General features: G+C 45.6%; 1 protein-coding gene across 6 annotated transcripts in view; it reads right to left on the reverse strand.

The window, feature by feature from the left end:
- The window catches only part of syne1b (spectrin repeat containing, nuclear envelope 1b), a 478102-nt gene that overhangs the window by 222159 nt on the left and 232558 nt on the right, over positions 1-23385 (reverse strand). For all 6 annotated transcript variants that reach the window (XM_067989374.1, XM_067989378.1, XM_067989371.1 and 3 more), the window contains 9 exons: positions 21403-21579; positions 19739-20004; positions 16853-19013; positions 12793-13130; positions 10932-11076; positions 10379-10597; positions 8169-8431; positions 3285-3450; positions 1746-1901 (listed from right to left, as the gene is read on the reverse strand). In XM_067989374.1, the coding sequence (XP_067845475.1) occupies positions 1746-1901; positions 3285-3450; positions 8169-8431; positions 10379-10597; positions 10932-11076; positions 12793-13130; positions 16853-19013; positions 19739-20004; positions 21403-21579 (3891 nt within the window). The remainder of the gene's footprint in view (positions 1-1745; positions 1902-3284; positions 3451-8168; positions 8432-10378; positions 10598-10931; positions 11077-12792; positions 13131-16852; positions 19014-19738; positions 20005-21402; positions 21580-23385) is intronic.

The following is a 23385-nucleotide window of genomic DNA, read 5'->3' on the forward strand; positions in this document are numbered from 1 at the left end:
CCACCAGCGAACAAATGTTATCTGTTTTTAATATAACAGGTCAGTTGCTGTCTTTTCTATGTTTCTACCTCTCTATCTCTGTTTTTTTTTGTTTGTTGTTTTTTTTGGTGATTTGTATATTCTGAGACCTTGCAGGTAACACCTGTCTGTCTGCACACTGATTGCCTTGGCAACGGGCAGTTGAAAAAACTGTCTGTAATCACCAAGCATTGTTCTGTGAATTATAAATGCGATTTCATTTCGAGGATTTCATTTCCACATCGTTCACCTGAGGAAGGAGGTAGCCTCCGAAAGCTTGTGAATTTAAAATAAAATTGCTGGACTATAACTTGGTGTTGTAAAATTGTTTACAATTGTCAACCCCAGTCCATCACCGGCATCTCCACATCTATTTATAAAGCCCAGGATCCGTATGTTTTTTTTAACAGCTTTATCAACTTGTCCTGTCCCCTTCAAAGATTTGTGTATGTGACCCTCCAGGTCTCTCTTCTCCTGCACCTCCTTTAAAATTGTACCATTCAGTCTATATTGCCTCTTCTCATTGTTCCTTCCAAAATGCATCATATACAAGCATCGAACAAGCCCCCTTTGCTCTGCTCTGACAATATCCTTTATTGCCATTACCTGTCACCCAGACCTCTCAACCCTTTGTGTACCTCAAGTTTCAGTGAAATTATGATAGATTCTCTGCTCTAATAGACAGCTTACTGTCTTGAATTGATCTCCAGCCAAAAGAGTAAGACAGTCAGAAGACTACAGATCTCTCTGCAGAGGGCAAAACTCAAGTCAAGATCATTCCAGTTTGTCCCATTTGGAAAAAGCCTTGCTTCTTCCAGGAAGAATGATCCCTAGTGGGTCAATCAAGAAGTGGATGCAAGACACTCGAGTCTAAATGATGGGGAATCGTGGGACAATCTTTCTGGTGTCCCCTAAAGATATAGGCTAGAGCACTGAACTGTTGACCAGGAGGTTCGAGATCAAAACCCTGTCTTGACTTGACACTTGCAGCTGGGTTTTAACCAGGGTGACCTTGCAAGCCCTGGCCAGGTCATTTGGGAGAGTGGAGAGAAACTAGTCCTCACGTATCACCCAACACTGATGGGCAACCCAGATGTGTGCGACCTGCACTATCTGAGGAGGGGGAGTGGAAATCCAATCGTGGAAAAATGAATTGTAAAATAACTGCTTATTTCTGTTTATTTTTAAAAATGTGTCTGTTTTAAATCATAATAAAAGGCAATGGCTGAAGTATTTTTAATGGATTAGAAGTCAGTCACCTTTTTAAAAAATTCATTCTTGGGATGTGGGCATCGCTGGCAAGGCCACATTTATTGCCCATCCCTAGTTTCCCCCTGAGAAGGTGATGGAGGGCCTTCTTCTTGAACCTCTGCAGTCCATGTGGTGAAGGTGCTCCCACAGTGCTGTTAGGTAGGGAATTCCAGGATTTTAACCCAGCGATGATGAAGGAACGGTGATATATGTCCAAGTTGGGATGGTGAGTGACTCGGGGGGGAGCTTGGAGGTGATGGTGTTCCCATGTACCCGCTGCCCTTGTCCTTCTAGGTGGTGGAGATAGTGGGTTTGAGAGGTGCTGTCGAAGAAGCCTTGGTGAGTTGCTGCAATGCATCCTGTAGATAGTACATACTGCAGCCACGATACACCATGGTAGAAGGAGTGGATGTTTAAGATGCTGGATGGGCTGCCTGAGTAAAGTACATTGCTGAGGGACTGAACGACAACTTTACCTGTTCCTCAATGGCTCCAAGGGCCAGTGTGACCTCAGCCAGTTGTTCAGAGAGCTCAGAGGGCAGAATGGTGTAAAGCTCCAGGTATTTATCACGCTGTCGATTTCCCAGTCGTTCCACCATCTGGTGACGAGCAGCTACCTCGGTGTGCAGTTCCTAAATACAAGAGATTACATTACAGCGAGAGAAAGACTTCACAATTCCTTTGATTAAAAAACGGATCAGTAAAGACAATGGAGGAAATGAACTGTTGTAGAAATTCCAAATTACCTCATTGCTTTGCCGGTGGGTAAGCACTACAACATTACTCAATCACAAGACTCGCTTTGTACAATTAAAATTTCCCTGGTGCCCCAACGAAAATCCAGTGGAATAAATTTTCATCTTTACTACATTGCCTCCATGTTAAAATTCTCATCCTTCTTTTCAAATCTCTCCATGGCCTCGCCCCTCCTTTTCTACGTAACCTCCTCCAGCCCTACAACCCTCCAAGATCTCTGCGCTCCTCCAATTCTGGTCTCTTGCACATCCCCAATTTCCATCACCCTACCATTGGCGGCCGTGCCTTCAGTTGTGTAAGCCCTAAGCTCTGGAATTCCCTTCCTAAACCTCTCTGCCTCTCTCTCGCCAAGACTCCTTCAACAGCACCTTTAAGGCGCTCCTTAAAACCTATTTCTTTGGCCAAGCTTTTAGTCACCTGTCCTAATATCTCCTTATGTGGCACGGTATCAAATTTTGTCTGATAATGCTTTGGGACATTTTACTACCTTAAAGGCGCTATATAAATGCAAGTTGTTGTTGTTTACCACCTGGGCGTTAAGTATCACCTGGACATAACACAGAACAGAATCTCCGACTGGGAGGATTGCACGCCGATAACGGAACCCTCCGGAAATTAACGGAGATAAAATCGGGCAAGTTCTCTAGGGGGGGGACTTGCGAGTCCCTCCATTGGATTTTCCATTCTGAGCTCCTTCCAGTCGATGCTTAATGCTCAAGTGGTAATGATGAAAATCTGCCCCAGTGTCTCTTCAACTGTCACTGATAGTGCCTGTTAGGTGTCAGCCATGACTCAGTGGTAGCACTCTCCTCTGAGTGAGAAGGTCATGGGATCAAATCCCACTCCAAAGACTTGAGCACAAAATCTGGGCTGACACTCCCAGTGTAGAAGTGAGCGAGCGCTGTACCGTCGGATGAGATATTAAACCGAGGCCTTGTCTGCCCTCTCAGGCGGACACAAAAGATCCCACGGCACTATTTTGAAGAAGTGCAGGGGAGTTCTCCTCAGCGTCCTGGCCAATATTTATCCCTCAACCAACAACACTACAACAGATTATCTGGTCGTTATCACATTGCTGTTTGTGGGACCTTGTTGTGCACAAATTGGCTGCCGCATTTCCTACAACAGTGACTACACTTCAAAAGTACTCCATTGGCTGTAAAGCGCTTTGGGATGTCCTGAGGTTGTGAAAGGCGCTATATAAATGCAAGTCTTTCTTTCTTTTCTATTAACCAGCGGCGGTCCCTTTCTCTAGATACCTTCAACTCCCGGAGCTCCACGTCAGGATTGGAGGTTGGGTTTAACAAATATTCTCTTGTCTCGTGGAGCCACTGTTTGACGGCATTTAATTCGCTCTCCACCTCCTCCCGCTCTTTAAGCTCCTGTTGGACCATTTTCTTGCTTTTCCTTATCTTCTGTCGAACGCTTTAATTGAAAACAGAGACTTTTCTCAATATTCACCTCAGCCACGTCTTACGTAACCCAACTAGGCAACTGGGCTCATGGAACACAATCCTCCCGTTAAGAAAAATGAATTTAGTTATTAAAATTTGATGAGTTCAAATACGATGACAAGAACGTAAATATCAGCAAGAAATATTTATTTGTGGGTACAAACTTTTAACCATTCTTTGGTAAGGTTGTCCATTGAATGAAGCATCGGAGGCTCTGTCCTGGCTCAATATTTATCCATCAACCAACACCATTAAAACAGATCAACTGGTTATTTATCTCACTTGCTATTTGTGGGATCTTGCAGGCATGTCAGATGAGGTCAGGTGTGATGGTCCACATGGTTGAAGACTGCTGTCACTCAATGTCTAGGCTCATATGTTCACGTATGAAGAATGGCCAATTGGATGAGGTACTGGGAGACTAATGAAAGGGGGTAAACAGTGAAAAATTGTTTCCACTGGTTCATGAATTGGTGACAAGAGGGTATGGACCGAGGATTATCACTGGGAGAAAGAATGGGGAAGTTAGAAGAAATGTTTTCACACAGAGGGTTACGAGATCAGGGACTGCTGCACCACAAAGGGCTATGGCGGGAGAGACTGTAACATTATTTAAAAGGGAAGTGGATAAGGATTGGAAAGGGATGAATATAAAACAATACAGGGAAAGGGGCAGGGAAATGAGTTTAGAGTAGACAGCACCAGTTTAAGAGCTAGCTCTTAATGGGCCGAATGGCCTCTTTCTCAACTGTCATTTCTATGATCGCAGTCGTGGAAATATATCCCAGCTCGAGATCACCTGGAGGAGTGGAGGAGTGGGGAGAAAATCAAGAGGGAACGGCAAAATGAGCCGTGCTGTTGCGAATATTATGGAGTTAGTTTCCGATGTATGGCACATGCAATCACGTGAATGACACATCGATTTGATATTTCTGTAATGATAGAAAGGTGTTGCACTAGCTACTACACTAGTCAATCAACATATTGTGGCTTGCTTGTCATTACATATTTCTAAGAATCCTCATCTACCTATGAATTAGTGAGGCACCTATTGGTGAACAAACACTAATAAACTAGGAGAAGTAATTGCAGGAAAGAGGGGCAAAGAGAGAGTATGAGAATAGACTGGGGTCTAACATAACAGGGAATTTAAAAGTCTTCTATAAGCATATAGACAGTAAACGGGTAGTAAGACGTTGGGTGGGGCCGATTAGGGACAAAAAGGAGATATACGCGTGGAGGAAGAGGGCATGGCTGAGGTACTAAATGAGTATTTTGCATCTGCTTTTACCAAGGAAGAAGATGCTGCCAATGTCGCAGTAAAAGAGGAGGTATTTGAGATATTGAATGGGCTAAAAACTAATAAAGAGGAGGTACTAGAAAGACTGGCTGTACTTAAAGTAGATCAGTCACCCAGTCACCCAGTCCGGATGGGATGCATCCTAGGTTGCTGAGGGAAGCAAGGGTAGAAATTGCAGAGGTGCTGGCCATAATCTTTCATTATTCCTTAGATGTGGAAATGATGCCAGAGGACTGAAGAATTGCAAATGTTACACCCTTGTTCAAAAAAGGGTGTAAGAATAAAGCCGGCACCTACAGGCCAGTCAGTTTAACCTCGGTGTTGGGTAAGCTTTTAGAAACGATAATCTGGGACAAAATTAATAGTCACTTCGACAAGAATGGATTAATAAAGGAAAGCCAGCAGAGGTCAGTTAAAGGCAAATCGTGTTTAACTAACTTGATTGAGTTTTTTGATGAGGTAACAGAGAGGGCTGAGAGAGGGCTGATGAGGGCAATCAGGTTGATGTTTTGTATATGGACTTTCAAAAGGCGTTTGATAAAGTGCCACATAATGGGCTTGTCAACAAAATTGAAGCCCATGGAATAAAGGGGGCAGTGGCAGCATGGATACAAAATTGGCTAAGTGACAGGAAACAGAGAGTAGTGGTGAACGCTTATTCTTCAGACTAGAGGAAGGTATCCAGTGGTGTTCCCCCAGGGTCAGTACTAGGACCACTGCTTTTTTTGATATATATTAATAACTTGGACTTGGGTATATAGGGCACAATTTCAAAATCTGCAGATGACACAAAACTTGAAAGTGTAGTAAACAGTGAGGAGGATAGTGATAGACTTTAAGAGGACATAGACAAGCTGGTGGAATGGGCGAACACATAGAATCATAGAAAGTTACGGCATAGAAGGAGGCCATTTGGCCCATCGTGTCCATGCCGGCTGAAAAATAATTATCCATCTTAATCCCACTTTCCAGCACTTGGTCTGTAGTCCTGTTACAGCACGTCAAGTGCACATCCAAGTACTTTTTAAATGAGTTGAGGGTTTCTGCCTCTACCACCCTTTCAGGCAGTGAGTTCCAGGCCCCCACCACCCTCTGGGTGAAAAAATTTCTCCTCAGCTCCGGTCTAATCCTTCTACCAATTGCTTTAAATCTATGCCCCCGGTCACTGACCCCTCTGCTAAGATCCTCCCTCTCCATTCTATCTAGTCCCGACATAATTTTATACACCTCAATTAAATCTCCCCTCAGCCTCCTTTGTTCCAAAGAAAACAACCCCAGCCTGTCCAATCTTTTCTCATAGCTAAAATTCTCCAGCACTGGCAACTTCCTTGTAAATTTCCTCTGTACCCTCTCTAGTGCAATCACATCTTTCCTGTAATGTGGTGACCAGAACTGTACACAGTACTCAAGCTGTGACCTAACCAATGTGTTATACAGTTCTAGCATAACTTCCCTGCTCTTGTATTCTATGCCTTGGCTAATAAAGGAAAGTATCCTGTATGCCTTTTTAACCACCTTATCTATCTGTCCTGCTACCTTCAGGGATCTGTGGACATGCACTCTAAGGTCCCTTTGTTTCTCAACACCGCTCAGTATCCTCCCATTTATTGTGTACTCCCTTGCCTTGTTTGCCCTCCCCAAATGCATTACCTTACACTTCTCTGGATTGAATTCCATTTGCCACTTTTCTGCCCACCTGACCAGTCCATTGATATCCTCCTGCAGTCTACAGCTTTCTTCCTCACTATCAACCAATTTTTGTATGATCTGCAAACTTCTTGATCAAGCCCCCCACATTTAAGTCCATGGCAGATAAAATTTAAAGCAGAGAATTGCGAAGTGATATATTTTGGCAGGAAGAACGAGGAGAGGCAATATAAACTAAATGGTACAATTCTAAAGTGGGTGCAGGAACAGAGAGACCTGGGGGTATATGTGCACAATCATTGAAGGGGCAGGACAGGTTGAGAAAGCGGTTAAAAAGCATACGGGATCCTGGACTTTATAAATAGAGGCATAGAGTACAAAAGCAAGGTAGTTATGTTGAACCTTTATAAAACACTGGTTTGGCCGCAACTGGAGTATTGTGTCCAATTCTGGGCACTGCACTTTAGGAAGTGAAGGCCTTAGAGAGGGTGCAGAAAAGATTTACTAGAATGGTTCTAGAGATGAGGGACTTCAGTTACGTGGATAGACTGGAGAAGCTGAGGTTGTTCGCCTTAGAGCAGAGAAGGTTAAGAAGAGATTTGATGGAAGTGTTCAAAATCATGAAGGGTTTAGATAAAGTAAATAAAGAGAAACTGTTCCCATTGGCAGAAGGGTCGAAAACCAGAGGACACAAAATTAAGGTGATTGACAAAAGAACCAAAAGGCGACATGAGGAAAATCTTTTTTACGCAGCGAGTAATAATGATCTGGAATGTGCTGCCTGAAAGGGTGGTGGAAGCAGATTCAATCATAGCTTTCAAAAAGGAATTGGATAAATACTTGAAGGGAAAAAATTTGCAGAGCTACGGGGAAAGAGCGGGGGAATGGGATTAACTGCACTGCTCTTACAAAGAGCCAGCACGGGCTTGATGGGCCGAATGGCTTCCTTCTGTGCTGTAACCATTCTATGATTCAATGAGAAGTGGGACCTCGTGTCTGCTGGAATATAAGGGTTGGTGTTAAACGCTCGTGGCTGGGAGCACTGTAGCAACTGGCAGTCACGGAGAGCAGAACACAGATAACGGGCACTGACAGCAGTGAATTCTTGCACTCATCACTCACTGCAAAGCAGGTTGCTAGATGTGTGTTCACGACATGTAGCAGGCGAACATCTGGACTGTTCACACGGCTGCACAGAATGGTGGCACTAACTCTACTGATATAAGCTGCACACCGAAATATAAATTGCATCATCAGTTCAGTTACTTCCCTACAGGTCACAGAGGTCAGCAAGATTGTTAATGGAATGGAAAAAGAAAATCTGGAAATTACTTTCAATTAAACTGTGACAGTAGGACAAGGAATCACAGGTTCAAACTAGTAAAAGGCAAATTTCGGACTGATATTTGGCAATTCCTCTTCACACAACACATGGAATGGACTCCCAGTAAAGTAGTGGAGGCAAAAGCCCCGGAATCAATTGGACACTCCAATGGGGGGAATGTCGGTTCTTTCTGGATGGATGAACCTAGATGGGCCGAATGGCCGTCCTCATCTGTAATTATCTTGTGAAGTCACCTGGACAATAAACTTCCCCAGAAATATGACCTGCGTGTTGTTGTTTTCCTTATTTAGGAAGCAGTTTATAGCAACAGTCAATCACTTATTATCACACCTACTCAAGGGAGGGAGAGGCTCCTTTTCTAAAGGGTAAATACTGGGCTCCCATCCGATCCACTTACTTGTCATATCTGTCCTGCATGGCTTTGATCTCATGCATTACAGGCAGGTCCTCGACGGAGGTAGAAGGCATGGCCACATCTCGGAGCATGTTCAATGCTTGTTGTCGGAGCACGGTCAGAGTGGACTGCTCCCGTTCCACTTCCTGTGCGAAGGCGTCGTGGTACTCCAGGAGCTCGAGCAGCTCGGTCTTTCTCGCCTTTTCAACCGAGCTGTCAGGGAGCCGATCCTGCAGCTGGTCCACCACGACTGTGGTTGTCTCGATCTGGGGACCAAAGACAACCCCACAGAGCCGGGTTGGGGGGGGGGGTGCAGAGTAATTAGCATGAAAACAACCCGCCTCGCTGACAGAAAACAATCGGTTGAATTCAGCACCCCCCCCCCCACTCCCCTCCACCCGCGTGCTCTGAGAGAGTGTGGGTCGGAGGAGGAACATAGGAACAGGAGTAAGCCATTTGGCCCCTTGAGCCTGTCCGCCGTTCAATTAGATCGACTAATCTGTATCTTAACTCCATCTACCCATCTTGGTTCTGTAACCCCTAAGATGGGTTACAGTGCTGGGGGAGTGGGATCATTGAGGTTACCCGCTTACCCGCACAAAAAAATAGGTCTTGACTGCAAACTCATACAAAATTCAAAGCCTAGGAACAGCAATAGAGCAGAATGCTAAAACAGGATTGCAGTTGAACCACTTTACATAGGAACCCGGGGCATGCACCCTACATGATAACGAAAGCTGTGCTGATATTGCCAGCCCTTTTTATTCACTAGCCTAGTTCCCACTCACTAGCTAAGGGTAAAATTGAAAAAGATGTAGGGGTATTAATGGAGATGGCCATGACATGTCTAACCAGTGTGGAGAAGTAGCCGAGAACGCGAAACTGTAGGAGTGGGTGAAGAAACTTGGGCTTTTCAACCTTGAAAGGGGCCAAATGAGGAGGAATTTTATGGATAGAGAATAGGTAGAGAATAGGTAAATCGGGAACAGTATTTTTAAATTAAACCGTAACAAAAGGACAAGGAGACACGAGCTCCAGCAGGTCAAAGGCAAAATTAGGACTGAAATCAGCAACAAAATCTGCACATAGAATGGTCCTCCGAGTGGAGTAGTAAAAACCCCAGGATCACTCAAGAATCAGGTGGCCACTGTATGGGAGACTGTCGTAGGGTCTGTCTAAATGGATGAGTTGGGTTGAGCTGAAAGAGCCATCCTCACCCGTACCCATCTTGTGTCCTGCGATTAACGCCATTCTTACCCAGAGTTCCAATTTTTGATGATCTCTCCCTTCCGCCCAGCACCCCCTCCCAGAATTGTGCACGAGCACAATCACAAAAAACTTCTTTTCTTGTTTGTTTTCGATCATTTCCCCCGATCCCACTTTTGGGCGCAGCATTACTCTGGGTCAGCAGTAGAAATGGACCATCAGCTCCTTCCTACTTTCTACCATTGGGACTCCGGTTTGAGTCTTCTTACTTTTATTGTAAAAATGAACACACTGAGGAAAGCCAGAACTGATAAACAGGTGTACAAAGTATAGGCGTTGGCAGCAGTTTCAGGTGGCTCTGACCTGTATCTAGGGCGCATGTGTGTACTTGCCCTTTATTTGGAAAGATGAGTCCTTTAGCCAAACCTGTGGTAAGGGATAAAAACAGAAAATGCTGGAAAACACTGATGTTAGAGACGAACAGGTTTTAAGCAAGTATAGAGCTCAGGAAAAGAGTGGGGGCGGGGGAGGGGGGGGGAGAGGAAAGAACAAAGGGGAAGGTGTTGATAGGGTGGAGGGCAGGAGTGCCTGCTCCTCTGTGCCAGATTTTTGATACTTCCCTACCCCCTTTCCCCTCCTCTGCTCTTCTGCTATAACCATTCACACCTCCTCTGGACCCTTTTTTTAATTGTCTCATTATCACCTCCTCTTGTCTCACACCATCATCACTTTTGTCATTTAATCAATCCTGCCCTCCGCCCGACCACAGACCTTCCCTTTGTTCTTTCCTTCCCCCCCTCCCCCCCGCCCCGCCTCGCCCCAACTACCATCCCTTTCCTCTGGCTCTGTACTTGTTTAAAAACAATACATCTCTAACATCTTCCAGTTCTGAAGCTGCCTGACCTGCAGAGTGTTTCCAGCATTTCTGTTTTTATTTCAGATTTATAGCAGCCGCAGTATTTTGCTGTTGTTCTATGGTAAGAGATGTCATTTGCTCTGCTTTGTACCTTGTCAGTGAGGTTTTTCCAGCCACGTGCAGCTTCTTCCAGCATCTTTTCCTGCTCCCGGGCTACGCTGCGGAGACGGGTCCAGCGCTGCCACACAGTTGTCATCGACCTGCTTATGGTGGCCTTGCTGGAGTCGTTCCCCAGGCTCTCGAGGTGTGAGGCTTGCTCCTCCAGGGCTGTGATCTTCTCGTGGAAGGAGTTCACCTCAGACAACAGGGACTAGGAAGGGAGAGAAATATTGGTGAAACGAGTGGATTAAATTAGAATTAGATGCTTTCGCCAAACACGTATAGATTGTTCTTGGCAGTCATAGAAACAGAGAAAGAGAGAATGAAAGAAAGAGATAAAGAAAAAGAGAATGAGAAAGAGAGAAAGAGGAAGTGTATATTGTGAGCTAGTTATTGCTGTGAGCCGGTTATTGCTGTGAGCCGGTTATTATTGTGAGCCGGTTATTATTGTGAGCCGGTTATTGTTGTGAGCCGGTTATTGCTGTGAGCCGGTTATTGCTGTGTGCCGGTTATTGCTGTGAGCCGGTTATTGCTGCTGTACTGACCTTATGTTGGGTCAACTTCTCTTCACTTTCATGACTAGTTGCTGCTTTGGCTGTGGAGAATTCCGACAATTTCTTTTCTGCCTGGTTCATCAGAGCAATGACCTGCTGCCTGGCCTCCTGGTAGTCGTGCCACTGGGTTACACATCTAGGGGGAATGTGCCAGAAACACACCTAGTCAGTTCTTGGTGAAAAAACCATCAGCAGTCCCTGGAGCAGTGCTGATGTAATGCACCCAGTGGAGAGCTGACACTGACACTAGGGATTGTGGTTCGAAGATACCCAGCTCTGTTAAGGTGTCGCAAAAACATGTTGCTTACGTAATAGTTCAATGGGAGAAACCGTATTTTTATTTAAAACAATAAAAAAAGACGTATCCCCAGGCCTCACATTGGGATAACTCATTCAGTACTCCCACTCCAACGGGCCCTTGAGTTATCTTGAGTGCCGGAGGATATAGGGAAACGGGATCAGAATAGACTGCTTCAGGCAAGAAGGGCCGAATGGCTTCCTTCTGTCATTTTGGTGATTCCAGACCCTTCGGCCCTGGAAGAACACATCAAACTTAACCTGCTCAATCAAATGTCACAATCGAGGCAAACTTTAAAATTCAGCCTAACCTTCGCAGCCAATTTTCAACCAATCACAAATCAAATTGTACTTAGCTAGCGCACAAACAGTAAATGACAAATTAATTTGTTTTTGGTTAAGGGAGGGTTGTTGGCCAGGACACCAGGCTCTTTAAATTATTCCATGGGATATTTAACATCCATCTGAACATGTTTCGGTTTAATATCTCACCCGAAAAACGTCACCTCCGACAGAGCAGCGATCCCTCACTGCACTGGGAGGGCCAGCCTAGATTTTGTGCTCCAGGACTCTGGAGTGGGGGCTTGAACCCATGACTCAGAAGCAAGAGTGCTACCACTGAGCCAAGCTGGGCTGATGGTAGACTAATGAATGGAAAACCAGGCGAGTAGCAAATCAGGTGTGCGCCACTCAATGCCCGAAAACCAGATATTCAAGGCTGTCGTACGAAACTTTGGAGGGCTAAATTGTAAAACGATTGCTCTAATATTGCACAACTTTGATACCGATATACCTTCCTGCAGATGCTGTCCGAAGACGTTGGGGCAGATTTTGCATGATTTCAATGGAAATGAATTACATAGAATTTACTGCACAGAAACGAGCCATTCTATGCCAGTGTTTATGCTCCACACGAGCTTCCTCCCACCTTACTTCATCCCACACTGTTAACATAACTTGCTATTCCTTTCTCTCTCACGTACTTATCTGTCTTCCCCTTAAATGCATCTATGCTATTCACCCCAACCACTTCATGTGGTAGCAAATTCCACATTCTAACCACTCTCTGGGTAAAGAAGTTGCTCCAGAATTCCCTATTGGATTTATTAGTGACTATCTTATATTTATGACCCCTAGTTTTGGACTCCCCCCACAACTGGAAACATCTTCTCTACATTTACCCAATCGAACCCCTTCATAATTTTAAAGACCTCTATCAGTTCACCCTTCAGCCTTCTGTTTTCTAGAGAAAAGAGCCCCGGCCTGTTCAGTCTTTCCTGATAGTTATAACCTCTCAGTTCTGGTATCATCCTTGTAAATCTTTTTTGCACATTCTCCAGTGCCACTTTATCCTTTTTGTAATGTGGAGACTACGACTGTGCACAGCACTCCATGTGTGGCAAATCGCCATGCCAGTTTTATGCCTGGTTGGCAAGTTGAGAATCTAACCCCATTGTAGCATTGCTACTCCAACCTGCCCTGATCAGCTCAGTGACACCACCGTCTCCGATAGGGAAACACGCAAATTATATTGCCACCTATTTGGAGATTTTACCTTTGCAGAATGTCTCGCTGACTTTGAGCTTGTTGCTCAGTGTCCGCTCTTCTTTGCCGTAATGAGTCCAAGCTCTGTTCCACTTGCTCTCTCCCTGCCATGCTGATCGATGGCAGCAGGTCAGGCACGAGGCCCTCCAACTCTCCTAGCTGGCTCGCGAGGTCTGCTTCTGTGGCGAAGAACTCGACGTGGCTTCTCAAGGTCTCCTCTGAACCCTCCACGTCCAGGCCATCAACCGCCTGCTGTAAGAGTGCGCTGGCATCCTCCAACCAGTCACCGGCAGACTGAACTGCCCGTTGGTACCGCTGGATCAGGGCCTGCACCTTGTCCAGGGACGTCTGGTGGGGGTGGAAGAGAAATTATCGTTATCACTCTGTCGAAATCTTTATCAGATCGACAAAGGCGTCTTATGCTGCACAGTTTTGAACAGAAAGTCTCCTGTCACTTGTTAGGTTTGGTTGTAACATTTCTCACAAGATTCACTAATATAATTTCCTTGCCAATGAGGGGTAATTTCCTACGGCCACTGTTAGCCTAGCTAGACCGGAGATAGAGGTGTATTACTGGAGAGAGGGGTGTAATCCTGGAGAGAAGGCTGTAATACTGGAGTGAGGACTAATGGGTGGTTGTAGAGGGTTGTTTTTCAAACTGGAGGCCTGAGTCGAGCGGTGTGCTGGGTCCGCTGTTATTTGTTATTTATATTAATGATTTGGATGAGAATTTAGGAGGCATGGTTAGTAAGTTTGCAGATGACACCAAGATTGGTGGCATTGTGGGACAGTGAAGAAGGTTATCTAGGATTGCAACGGGATCTTGATAAATTGGGCCATTGGCCGGTGAATGGCAGATGGAGTTTAATTTAGATAAATGTGAGGTGATGCATTTTGGGAGATCGAATCGGGCCAGGACCTACTCCGTTAATGGCAGGGCGTTGGGGAGAGTTATAGAACAAAGAGATCTAGGAGTACAGATTCATAGCTCCTTGAAAGTGGAGTCACAGGTGGATAGGGTGGTGAAGAAGGCATTCGGCATGCTTGGTTTCATTGGTCAGAACATTGAATACAGGAGTTGGGATGTCTTGTTGAAGTTGTACAAGACATTAGTAAGGCCACACTTGGAATACTGTGTACAGTTCTGGTCACCCTATTATAGAAAGGATATTATTAAACTAGAAAGAGTGCAGAAAAGATTTACTTGGATGCTACCGGGACTTGATGGTTTGACTTATAGGGAGAGGTTGGATAGACTGGGACTTTTTTCCCTGGAGAGTAGGAGGTTAAGGGGTGATCTTATAGAAGTCTATAAAATAATGAGGGGCATAGATAAGGTAGATAGTCAAAATCTTTTCCCAAAGGTAGGGGAGTCTATAACGAGGGGACATAGATTTAAGGTGAGAGGGGAGAGATACAAAAGGGTCCAGAGGGGCAATTTTTTCACTCAAAGGGTGGTGAGTGTCTGGAACGAGCTGCCAGAGGCAGTAGTAGAGGCGGGTACAATTTTGTCTTTTAAAAAGCATTTGGACAGTTACATGGGTAAGATGGGTATAGAGGGATATGGGCCAAGTGCAGGCAATTGGGACTAGCTTAGTGGTATAAACTGGGCGACATGGATATGTTGGGCCGAAGGGCCTGTTTCCATGTTGTAACTTCTATGATTCTATGAATGCTGGACAGAGAGCTGTATTACTGGGGAGCTGTAATACTAGAGAGAAAGCTGTAATACTGGGGAGCTGTAATACTTGAGACAGAGCTGTAATACTGGAGAGAGGGCCGTAATTCTGGAGAAAGGACTGTAATACTGGAGAGAGAGCTGAAATTCTAGAGAGAGAGCTGAAATTCTGGAGAAAGGACTGTAATACCGGATGTGGAGATGCCGGTGATGGACTGGGGTTGACAATTGTAAACAATTTTACAACACCAAGTTATAGTCCAGCAATTTTATTTTAAATTCACAAGCTTTCGGAGGCTACCTCCTTCCTCAGGTGAACGATCCGCATCGTTCACCTGAGGAAGGAGGTAGCCTCCGAAAGCTTGTGAATTTAAAATAAAATTGCTGGACTATAACTTGGTGTTGTAAAATTGTTTACAATTGTAATACCGGAGAGAGAGCTGAAATACTGGAGGGAGATTTGTAATATTGGAGATAGGACTGAGTTAGGCTGAGGCGTTAGCTGGAGTATTGTGTCCAATTCTGGGCACCACACGTTAGGAAGGGTGTTAAGGCCTTGGAGGGGGTGCAGAGGAGACTTACCAGAATGGTACCAGGGATGAGGGACTTCAGTTATGTGGAGAGGCTAGAAAAGCTGGGGTTGTTCTCCTTACAGCAGAGAAGATTAAGGGGAGATTTAATAGAGGTGTTCAAAATTATGAGGGGTTTTAACAGAATAGATAGGGAGCAACTGTTTCCGCTGGCAGAGCGTCTAACCAGAGGACACAGATTTAAGGTAATTGGCAAAAGAGCCAGAGGTGATATGAAGGGAATTTTTTTTAGGCAGAGAGTTGTTATGATCTGGAATGCACTGCCTAAAAGGGTGGTGGAAGCAGATTCAATAGTAACTTTCAAAAGGGAATTGGATATATACTTGAAAAGGAAACATTTGCAGGGCTTTGGGGAAACAGCGAGGGAGTGGTATTAACTGAATAACTCTTTCAAAGAGCCGGTATAGGCACGATGGGCCGAATGGCCTCCTTCTGTGCTGTAGAATTCTATGATTCTACAAGTATTGCTTAAATTAACTATAGAATGCAATTGCAAATTAGATAGATTTCTTTCAGAAGATAACACATTAACTAACACATAGTTGCACTAAATCCAAAATCTTCCTTTTGATTTACTGAAACATCAAATGGTAAATGATCCCATTGCTCACTCCTGGTGTGGAGGCACGCACACCGGCAGCCTGATTGGAATTAATGGGCGGAGAATCTTAGGCGGCGCACACACAACATCCCAATGTACACTCCCGGTGGGTGAGCCTCTACACAGGGAGCACGCAATCAACACATGTACCCTCATTCGTGATCGAGATTAATGGCACCAACGACACAGTAAAGAAATGACATACTTCCTGATAGTGACTCGCCGATCATTTATTCAATATACTGGTACAGTTCCATCTGCAGAACACAAGGGACTGGACAATGTAGACCATGACAAGCTATTCCACCTTGTCCAGAACAGTAGAACCAGTAGACCCCGCCTAAGCCTGAAGGGGGGTAAATTCAAAACTAAACCGCGGAAACATTAGCCCAGATTTTGCTGGAGTGGGGCATTTCGCAGCATGCCCCATTATTTCAGCTTGAAAAATTTTTGCCCTGTAAGTTGCTGGAAGTGTGAGCTGATAGCGGCACAGTGAGGGCAACAGGGCATCTGGGACCTTGGTGAACGATGGGACCAACAGTGCATCTCCTTAACCAACAAGATTTAAGGATTGAGAAAGAACCAGAGGAACAACGGAGAAGGAAACAGGATGAATAAGGGTAGAAACAGGGTGAATAAGAGTAGAATCAGGGTGAATAAGAGTAGAATCAGGCACAGAAAGAGAAATAAAGGGAGGGAAAGAAAAATTGGATTAAGAGACAAAAAAAGAGACAGAAAGGAAAAGTAAGAAAAAAAATTCAAAATTTAAGATAAGATTTGGGCCATTATTTCAGCGATCAAGTGGTCAATCTATGGAACAGGCTCCCTAGGGAGACGGTAGAAACAGTTAGTATTGATTCATTCGAATGCAATTGCAAATTAGATAGATTTCTTTCAGAAGATAACATTTTAGGATACTGTATATGAGTAATTTGAGACATGCCACATGGTAAGTGTAGCATTGCTTGGGAGGAACAGGTGACTTTGGACCAATGGTTCCCAAAGCTCTCCACCACTGGGGGTTTTCCTCGCCTCACGTCTGAGTCTGTTGTAGACTAATTGATAGAGATGGATTGCTATGATTAATCAACAACTCCATTATCGTTATATCATGCGACTACCAGGATGGTAGAAGGCCAACTAGATGAACCTTGGTCTTTTTGCGACCAGCAATTCCTATGTTCCTAAGATATTGACTAACCTTCTTGGTGCTCAATGTCTCCTGGACTTCGGCCTCGAGCTGGGAGAGTTCACGCAGGTTGCTCTCTACCTGTGGAGGCATCAGCTCCCTGGACTCTGTGTACTTCTCTTTCTCTTTACTGCTCAATGCCGCCATGATCCGCAGACTTGACTGCACTTCCTCCTCGAGGATCTGGGACTTCCGTATCTCTTCCTGGATGCTCTGAAGCTTTATGTCCAAATTTGCTGCAGCACTGAGGTCTCCTTTTATCTGCCGCAGCCAATCGAGGGTGTGCTGGATTTCAGTCTGGAAGTCGATCCTTTGAATGAGTCTGCTCTCGCATTCCATTATCCTCGCACCGATTGTTCCTTGGGCTGACTGAAGGTCTTCTTTCCAGGCTTGTATTTGTTGACTTCTTGCCTCGTGAGCTCCGCTCTCCAGCTCGGGTGAAAGCTGTTCCACTTGCTCGATCAACCTCTTCAAAAGGGAGCTGGCGTCCTGCCCGCACCCAGCCAAAGCATGGTAGTTCTTCAGCTTTTCCTCGATGGAAAGGGTTTCCTCATTTATTTTGACGAGTTCCTCTCCCAGAGCCTTAAGCTGCGTCTCCAACTGCAGCGACGTGGCCTCATGATCTTGGTAAGCTGCGATGGTATCGTCCAACAGTCCCACTTTCAGCTCCATTTGCCGCCTCAGCCTGTTGTAAAGACTCGCCAGACTCGCCATTTCGTCAGGTTGCCATGGTTGGCCAGAGCTCCGGAAGGTCTCCTTCCGCTGGTTCAGCTCATCCACCGCCTTGCCGAGGCCCATCACCTCACCGAGGAGGGTTTTGTAATCACTCTGCACTGAAACCACCTCCTTTGAGGAGAGGCTCAGACGCGTTTTGTTCATTTGAACCAGCTGGTCCTCCAGTTCGCTTAATGCCTTGCTGGTTAATTCAATCAAGGAGACGTACTCCTTGCGGCCCGCAATCGCCTCCTGGATCTTGTCCGACTTTTCCTTAGCGAGGGCTACAATGCAGTTAAGCTGCTTGGGCAGGACATTTAACTTCTCATCTAAGAAGGAATGATCAGCTTCACTCAGTGAAGGTAGCAATTCTCGACCGGTTCTTTGCACCAGAAGATGCAGATTTTCATACTCGGGGGATTGTTCCAAAACCAACTGGTACTTGCTCAGCTGGGAGCATAACTCCGTGTCGCTGCTCATGAGGCTGATTTGCGGGAAAGTCACAATGTCCGCCTGTTTTAGCCAGTGGCACACTTTATCCAAATCCGCCTTGAAATATGTCCTGGAGACCAGGATCTTCTCCAGTTCCTGCAGCCTCTGGGCACTTTCCTGCAGCGCGGTGTCGTACAGGCTCTGCAGGTCCTGTAGCTGGGTCATTATTTCACCCGTCTCCTCCTCTGTCGCTTCACTCGCCAGCTCCCTGCCCTGAGCCCACAGGGCCGTCACGTCAGTCTGATACTCCTTCAGGCTGCTGCACACGTTCTTGCAGGTCCGTATCTGCTTGCCCACGTCGAGCGGCATGAGAGCCAAATGCTCCTGGGACGTCGCCATCCTCTCGTTCTGCTGGATCCAGTTGACGGCACGGCCGACGGCCATGAGGAACTGCGTGCGGTCCGACAGGGCTTTGCTCAGGTACTTCCTCCTCTGGCTGACCACCTCGCTCAGGGAGCTCATCTTCCCATGCAGCTCGCCGAGGGTCCGCTGCAGACGCTGCCTCTCGTCCAGGCCCAGGCGCGCCAAGACCTTCTCGGCTTCTTCCGTCGCAACTCCGTGAGCCAGCTGCTGGGACTCCAGCTCATTGCAGATGGCGATGTGATCCAGGAGCAGAGTCTGTGCCAGCTCCGCCGGCGGGCTACATTTTACAGCCTCGGCGAAGAGGTGCGTCTGACCATCCGCCCACTCCAACAGGTCCTCGAGATTGGACTGGCACTGGCTCAATTCCTCCAAGGTTGTAACTGAAATCTGGACTTTCTTTTCTATCAGGTTCTCCAAGTGGGCCCATTGCTGCTCAAAGTGACTGGTCTGCTCTTTGATCAGTTCCTTATCTTCGGGGTTCAAGCGATCCATTAGTTTCTGCTTCTGCTCCTTCAGATCGTCCAGCACGAATTTCTGAGCCTGCACGACACTTGCTAGCTTTTTCAGAGCTTCCAGATGTTCGGCTGTACTTTTAGCATCAGTTCTGTTACAAATAAAACAACACAAGAAACATCAGAGTGAGAATGTGACGTGTCTCGCCTGAAAGAGTGACGACCGTTGCTCCCAGTGTACGTCTTCGGTTTAATTACAGGGGTCATTTTCGACTCCGTTCTGGAGTGGGGTCCCTTCGCCTGCCTGGAACGTATGCTGGGAATCCCCAGTGCTACCTTAGATCTCTCACCGTGGTTTGGTAAGAGACGGTTGTGAGCAGTGGGTGCCGAGATTTCCATCGCACGCTCTCGGCGAGTGGGTCGCGCTGCCGCAGCCCGTCAACGGCAACTGTCCCCAGTAATGTAAACACGCCACAAATCTTCCCAACTGGTGGCTACTTCTTGCCGCACAGGCACATGCCAGACACAGAACTTTTGCAGGAGAGACAGACAAACAGATAGTTAGATGGATAGATAGACAGGCCTATAGATCGATTGATCGATCAACAGATACAGATTATTAGGTAGATAGAGAGACAAGATAGGTAGAGAGACTGATAAAGAAAGAACATTTATATAGCACCTTTCATATGATCAGGACATCCCAAAGTGCTTCACATCCAATGAAGTACTGTTTGAAGTGTAGTCACTCCTGTTTTGTAGGGAAATGTGGCAGCCAATTTGCACACAGCAAAACCCCACAAACAGCAAAGAGATAATGTAACAGATAGACAGAATGATAGATAAGATAGATCTGTCTGTCTAACCACACACTCACCTTGCTAAGTTGTCCCATTCTTTCGTGAACTTGTCCAAAATCACTTCCACTATACTCATTCGATCGTGGTAATCCCTCGCTCTCTGCTGGTCCTCCTCCCTCATTGAGAGGAGGGCGTTGATCTGGTGACACAACTCCAACCACTGGTTACTTAACTGGCCGATCTCGGAGTGTTCAGGTGACTCCTGGCCTTCTGTCAGGTTGCTGACTTTCTCTGTGAGCGCAGTGATGTTAGCCTGCTTGGACTGGAACTGACGACCCAATTCCTGAACATAACAAATAAATGCACAATTCTTCAACGTAATAACATTCCAACAACTTATCAGTGTGAACTCTGAACTTTGCTGGTAAATGTGACTGTGTCCTTGTCAGCAAAAACCCATTAGGGTCAAAGGAGGAGGAAGCTCTCTCCAAATTGCTGCTCGCTTCCTTCAGATGGGATCTGAACTTGTTCAGTCCCATTAGGATAGGTTGAAACGAATGAAACAAAGCAAACCTCCAACCCCAGTGGCATCTGGAGTACCACACCCCGGTACCACACTGAATGTGAATCAGGTGTCAAGGCCCCAATTGACCGATTCGAAGTGGAATGCAACCCAAGACACGTCTGATATGGTTTAGAGTTGATGCTTTTAACACAACAGAACAATTACCTGAAGATCGCATGCACAAAATCAAATAAGTAATGAGAAAACTGCCGTATGAAGCACTGGAACTCTGCCGTCCAGTGTCACCCAGTGGGAGGTTACAGGTCAATCCAATCGATTCCCTGAAGTGAGGCTGCAGCATCTCTTTTGCGAGAGAGAAAATCAGCTGGGGTAATCCATCCTGGGTGGCAGCCAGTGTGCCTGCTAGCAGCAGGCCAAAGGGACAACCGGCAATGGCCTGAGAGGAGGCCAGAGACCTGTTGCTTAACTGCAAAGCGAGTTTAGAATGTGCGGATTTAAGATTGCGATTATCCTGCTCGCCTTGAAAACTTAGAAAGAAGGTTACAATTTCGAAAAGTGTATGGATTCCGGATAATGACAGTTCTCAATTGTACAGAGCCTTGGTCAGACCCCACCTGGAGTACTGCATTCAGTTCTGGGCACCGCACCTCAGGAAGGATATAATGGCCTTGGAGGGGGTGCCGTGCAGATCCACCAGAATGATACCGGGGCTAAAAGGGTTAAATTATTAGGCCAGGCTGCATAAACTTGGGTTGGTATTCCCTTAAGTTTAGAAGGTTATGGGGTGATCTAATCGAAGTATTTAAAATGGTTAAGGGATTTGATAGGGTAGATACAGAGAAACTATTTCCTCTGGTGGAGGAATTCAGAACAAGGGGGCATAATCTTAAAATTAGAGCAAGGCCGTTCACAAGGGAAATCAGGAAGCACTTTTTCACACAAAGGGTAGTGGAAATCTGGAACTCTCTCCCCAAAAAGGCTGTGGATGCTGGGGGTCAAATAGAGCTTTCAAGACTGAGATCGATAGATTTTTGTTAGGTAAGGGTGTCAAGGGATATGGAGCAAAGGTGCGTAAATGGAGTTGAGGTACAGATCAACCATGATCTAATTGAATGGCGGAGCAGGCTTGAGGGGCTGAATGGCGTACTCCTGTTGCAATGATCGGACAACCTCAGTGTCCTATATGTCTCTGTTAATGTAGGCATTATTCCTTACCTGTACCTGGGCCAACAGTTTCTGAGCAATTTTCAGCTCCATTTCCGCAGGCCTCCTCTTCAGGCTTTGGAGCTGCTGCTCGGTGTCCAGAAAATAAGCCGAAAGCTCCGCCTTGTACCGTTTGATTTCCTCCCAACCAAGGGCCAGCTCCTGCGATCTGACAAGGTGCTGCTCAATCTGAAACAAAGTACAGCCTGGGTTCATCAAACACACAAACATTAGTTCGTGAGGACTGCACTAATGTGTAACGGCAGAGCGTAGAGAGACGGTATTAGATTGGTGGGAATCCATGATGTGAGCTGCTCAGTGGTAGCACTCTCGCCCCTGAGTTAGAAGGTCGTGGGTTTAGGTTTCACTCCAGAGACTTGAGCCCATCATCCAGGTTGACACTCCAGTGCAGTACTGCGGGAGTGCTGCACTGTCGGAGGTACCGTCTTTCGGATGAGAGGTTAAACCGAGGCCCCTCAGGTGGATGTAAAAGATCCCGTGGCACTATTCGAAGAAGAGCAGGGGAGTATTCCCCAGTGTCCTGGCCAATATTTATCTCTAAACAAACACCTTTCTTGTTATTATTACATTGCTCTTTGTGGGACCTTGCTGTGTGCAAATTGGCTGTTGCAAATCCTACATTACAACAGTGACTACACTTCAAAAGTACTTAATTTGGTGTGAAGCGCTTTAGGACGTCCTGAGGTCGTGAATAAATGCTACACAAATTCAAGTCTTTCATTTTTTCCCTCTTTTTCTATTCCATTTTCTGCTCCACAAAATTTGGGAAGTGAAATTCAGAATTTTGTTTTGAAAAGCCTACGGTTGCCTGTCAAAGGCCTCATCAGATGAGCTTTCAGAGAAAGGTAGGAAAGTTTTACATTTTATGCTCCACCCTACTTCTATTTCTTTCTCCCTCATGTATTTATCTAGCTTCCCCTTAAATGCATCTGTGCTATTCACCTCAACTACTCCATGTGGTAACAAGTTCCACATTCTTACCACGAGTAAGGCCTGTTTCTATGCTGTACATTCTATGTAATTCTATGTAATTCAATAGTGAATAAAAGCCCCGATGCACTGCTCAGCTGTGTATTTTATTCTCCCTCGGCGAAAACCCTGAAGGTCAGACTAACCAAGAAATTAATTTAATTTTAAGTACAAAAGCTATATGCAGGCGATACAGACAATGTATAAAACTTGAATTGTAGTTTACTTTTTGTTAAGGATGTAAAAATTCCGAAGTTGAATGCACCAATAAGAACAAATATTTTGGTTCTAATGCTTTCAATCTGTAAATCAGGGTTTCAAAATCCTTAAAGGATGAAGGGTGAAGCCATTCCTTCATCATCGCTGGGGCAAAATCCTGGAACTCCCTACCTACCACAACTGTGAGAGCACCTTCACCACAAGGACTGCAGCGGTTCAAGAAGGCTCACCACCACCTTCTCAAGGGCAATTAGGGAAGGGCAATAAGTGTCAGCCTTGCCAGAGAAACCCACATCCCGAGAATGAATAAAAATATAAACAGCCATGGCAATGAATTGCATTGTACAAACTAGCTGCTTTATTTCATTTTCAACAGTTCTCTGCTCTCAGGAGCTGGATTCATGTTCTTGGCTATTACTTAATTAGTTAAATGACTGATAAACCATTGGAGAAGCAGGAAATGAACATTATTACAGGTGAGTCCTCCAATAAAGGCTCACAAAATTCCATCAACTAAAACACTCAGCAGAAAACTGAATTAATTAGAAATTTTATCTGTGGCTGTAAAAATAGTAAGATTAACACCTCTGTTTCTGAAGGCAATCGGTCTATATCTGGAATGCACTGCCTGAAAGGGTGGGTGGAAGCAGATTCAAACGTAACTTTCAAAAGGGAATTGGATAAATACTTGAAGGGGAAAACTTTGCAGGGCTATGGGGAAAGAGCAGGTGAGTGGGACTAATTGGATAGCTCTTTCAAAGAGCCAGCATAGGCATGATGGGCTGA

Source organism: Heptranchias perlo, chromosome 8 (genome assembly GCF_035084215.1).
Source record: "Heptranchias perlo isolate sHepPer1 chromosome 8, sHepPer1.hap1, whole genome shotgun sequence".
Classification (NCBI taxonomy): domain Eukaryota; kingdom Metazoa; phylum Chordata; class Chondrichthyes; order Hexanchiformes; family Hexanchidae; genus Heptranchias; species Heptranchias perlo.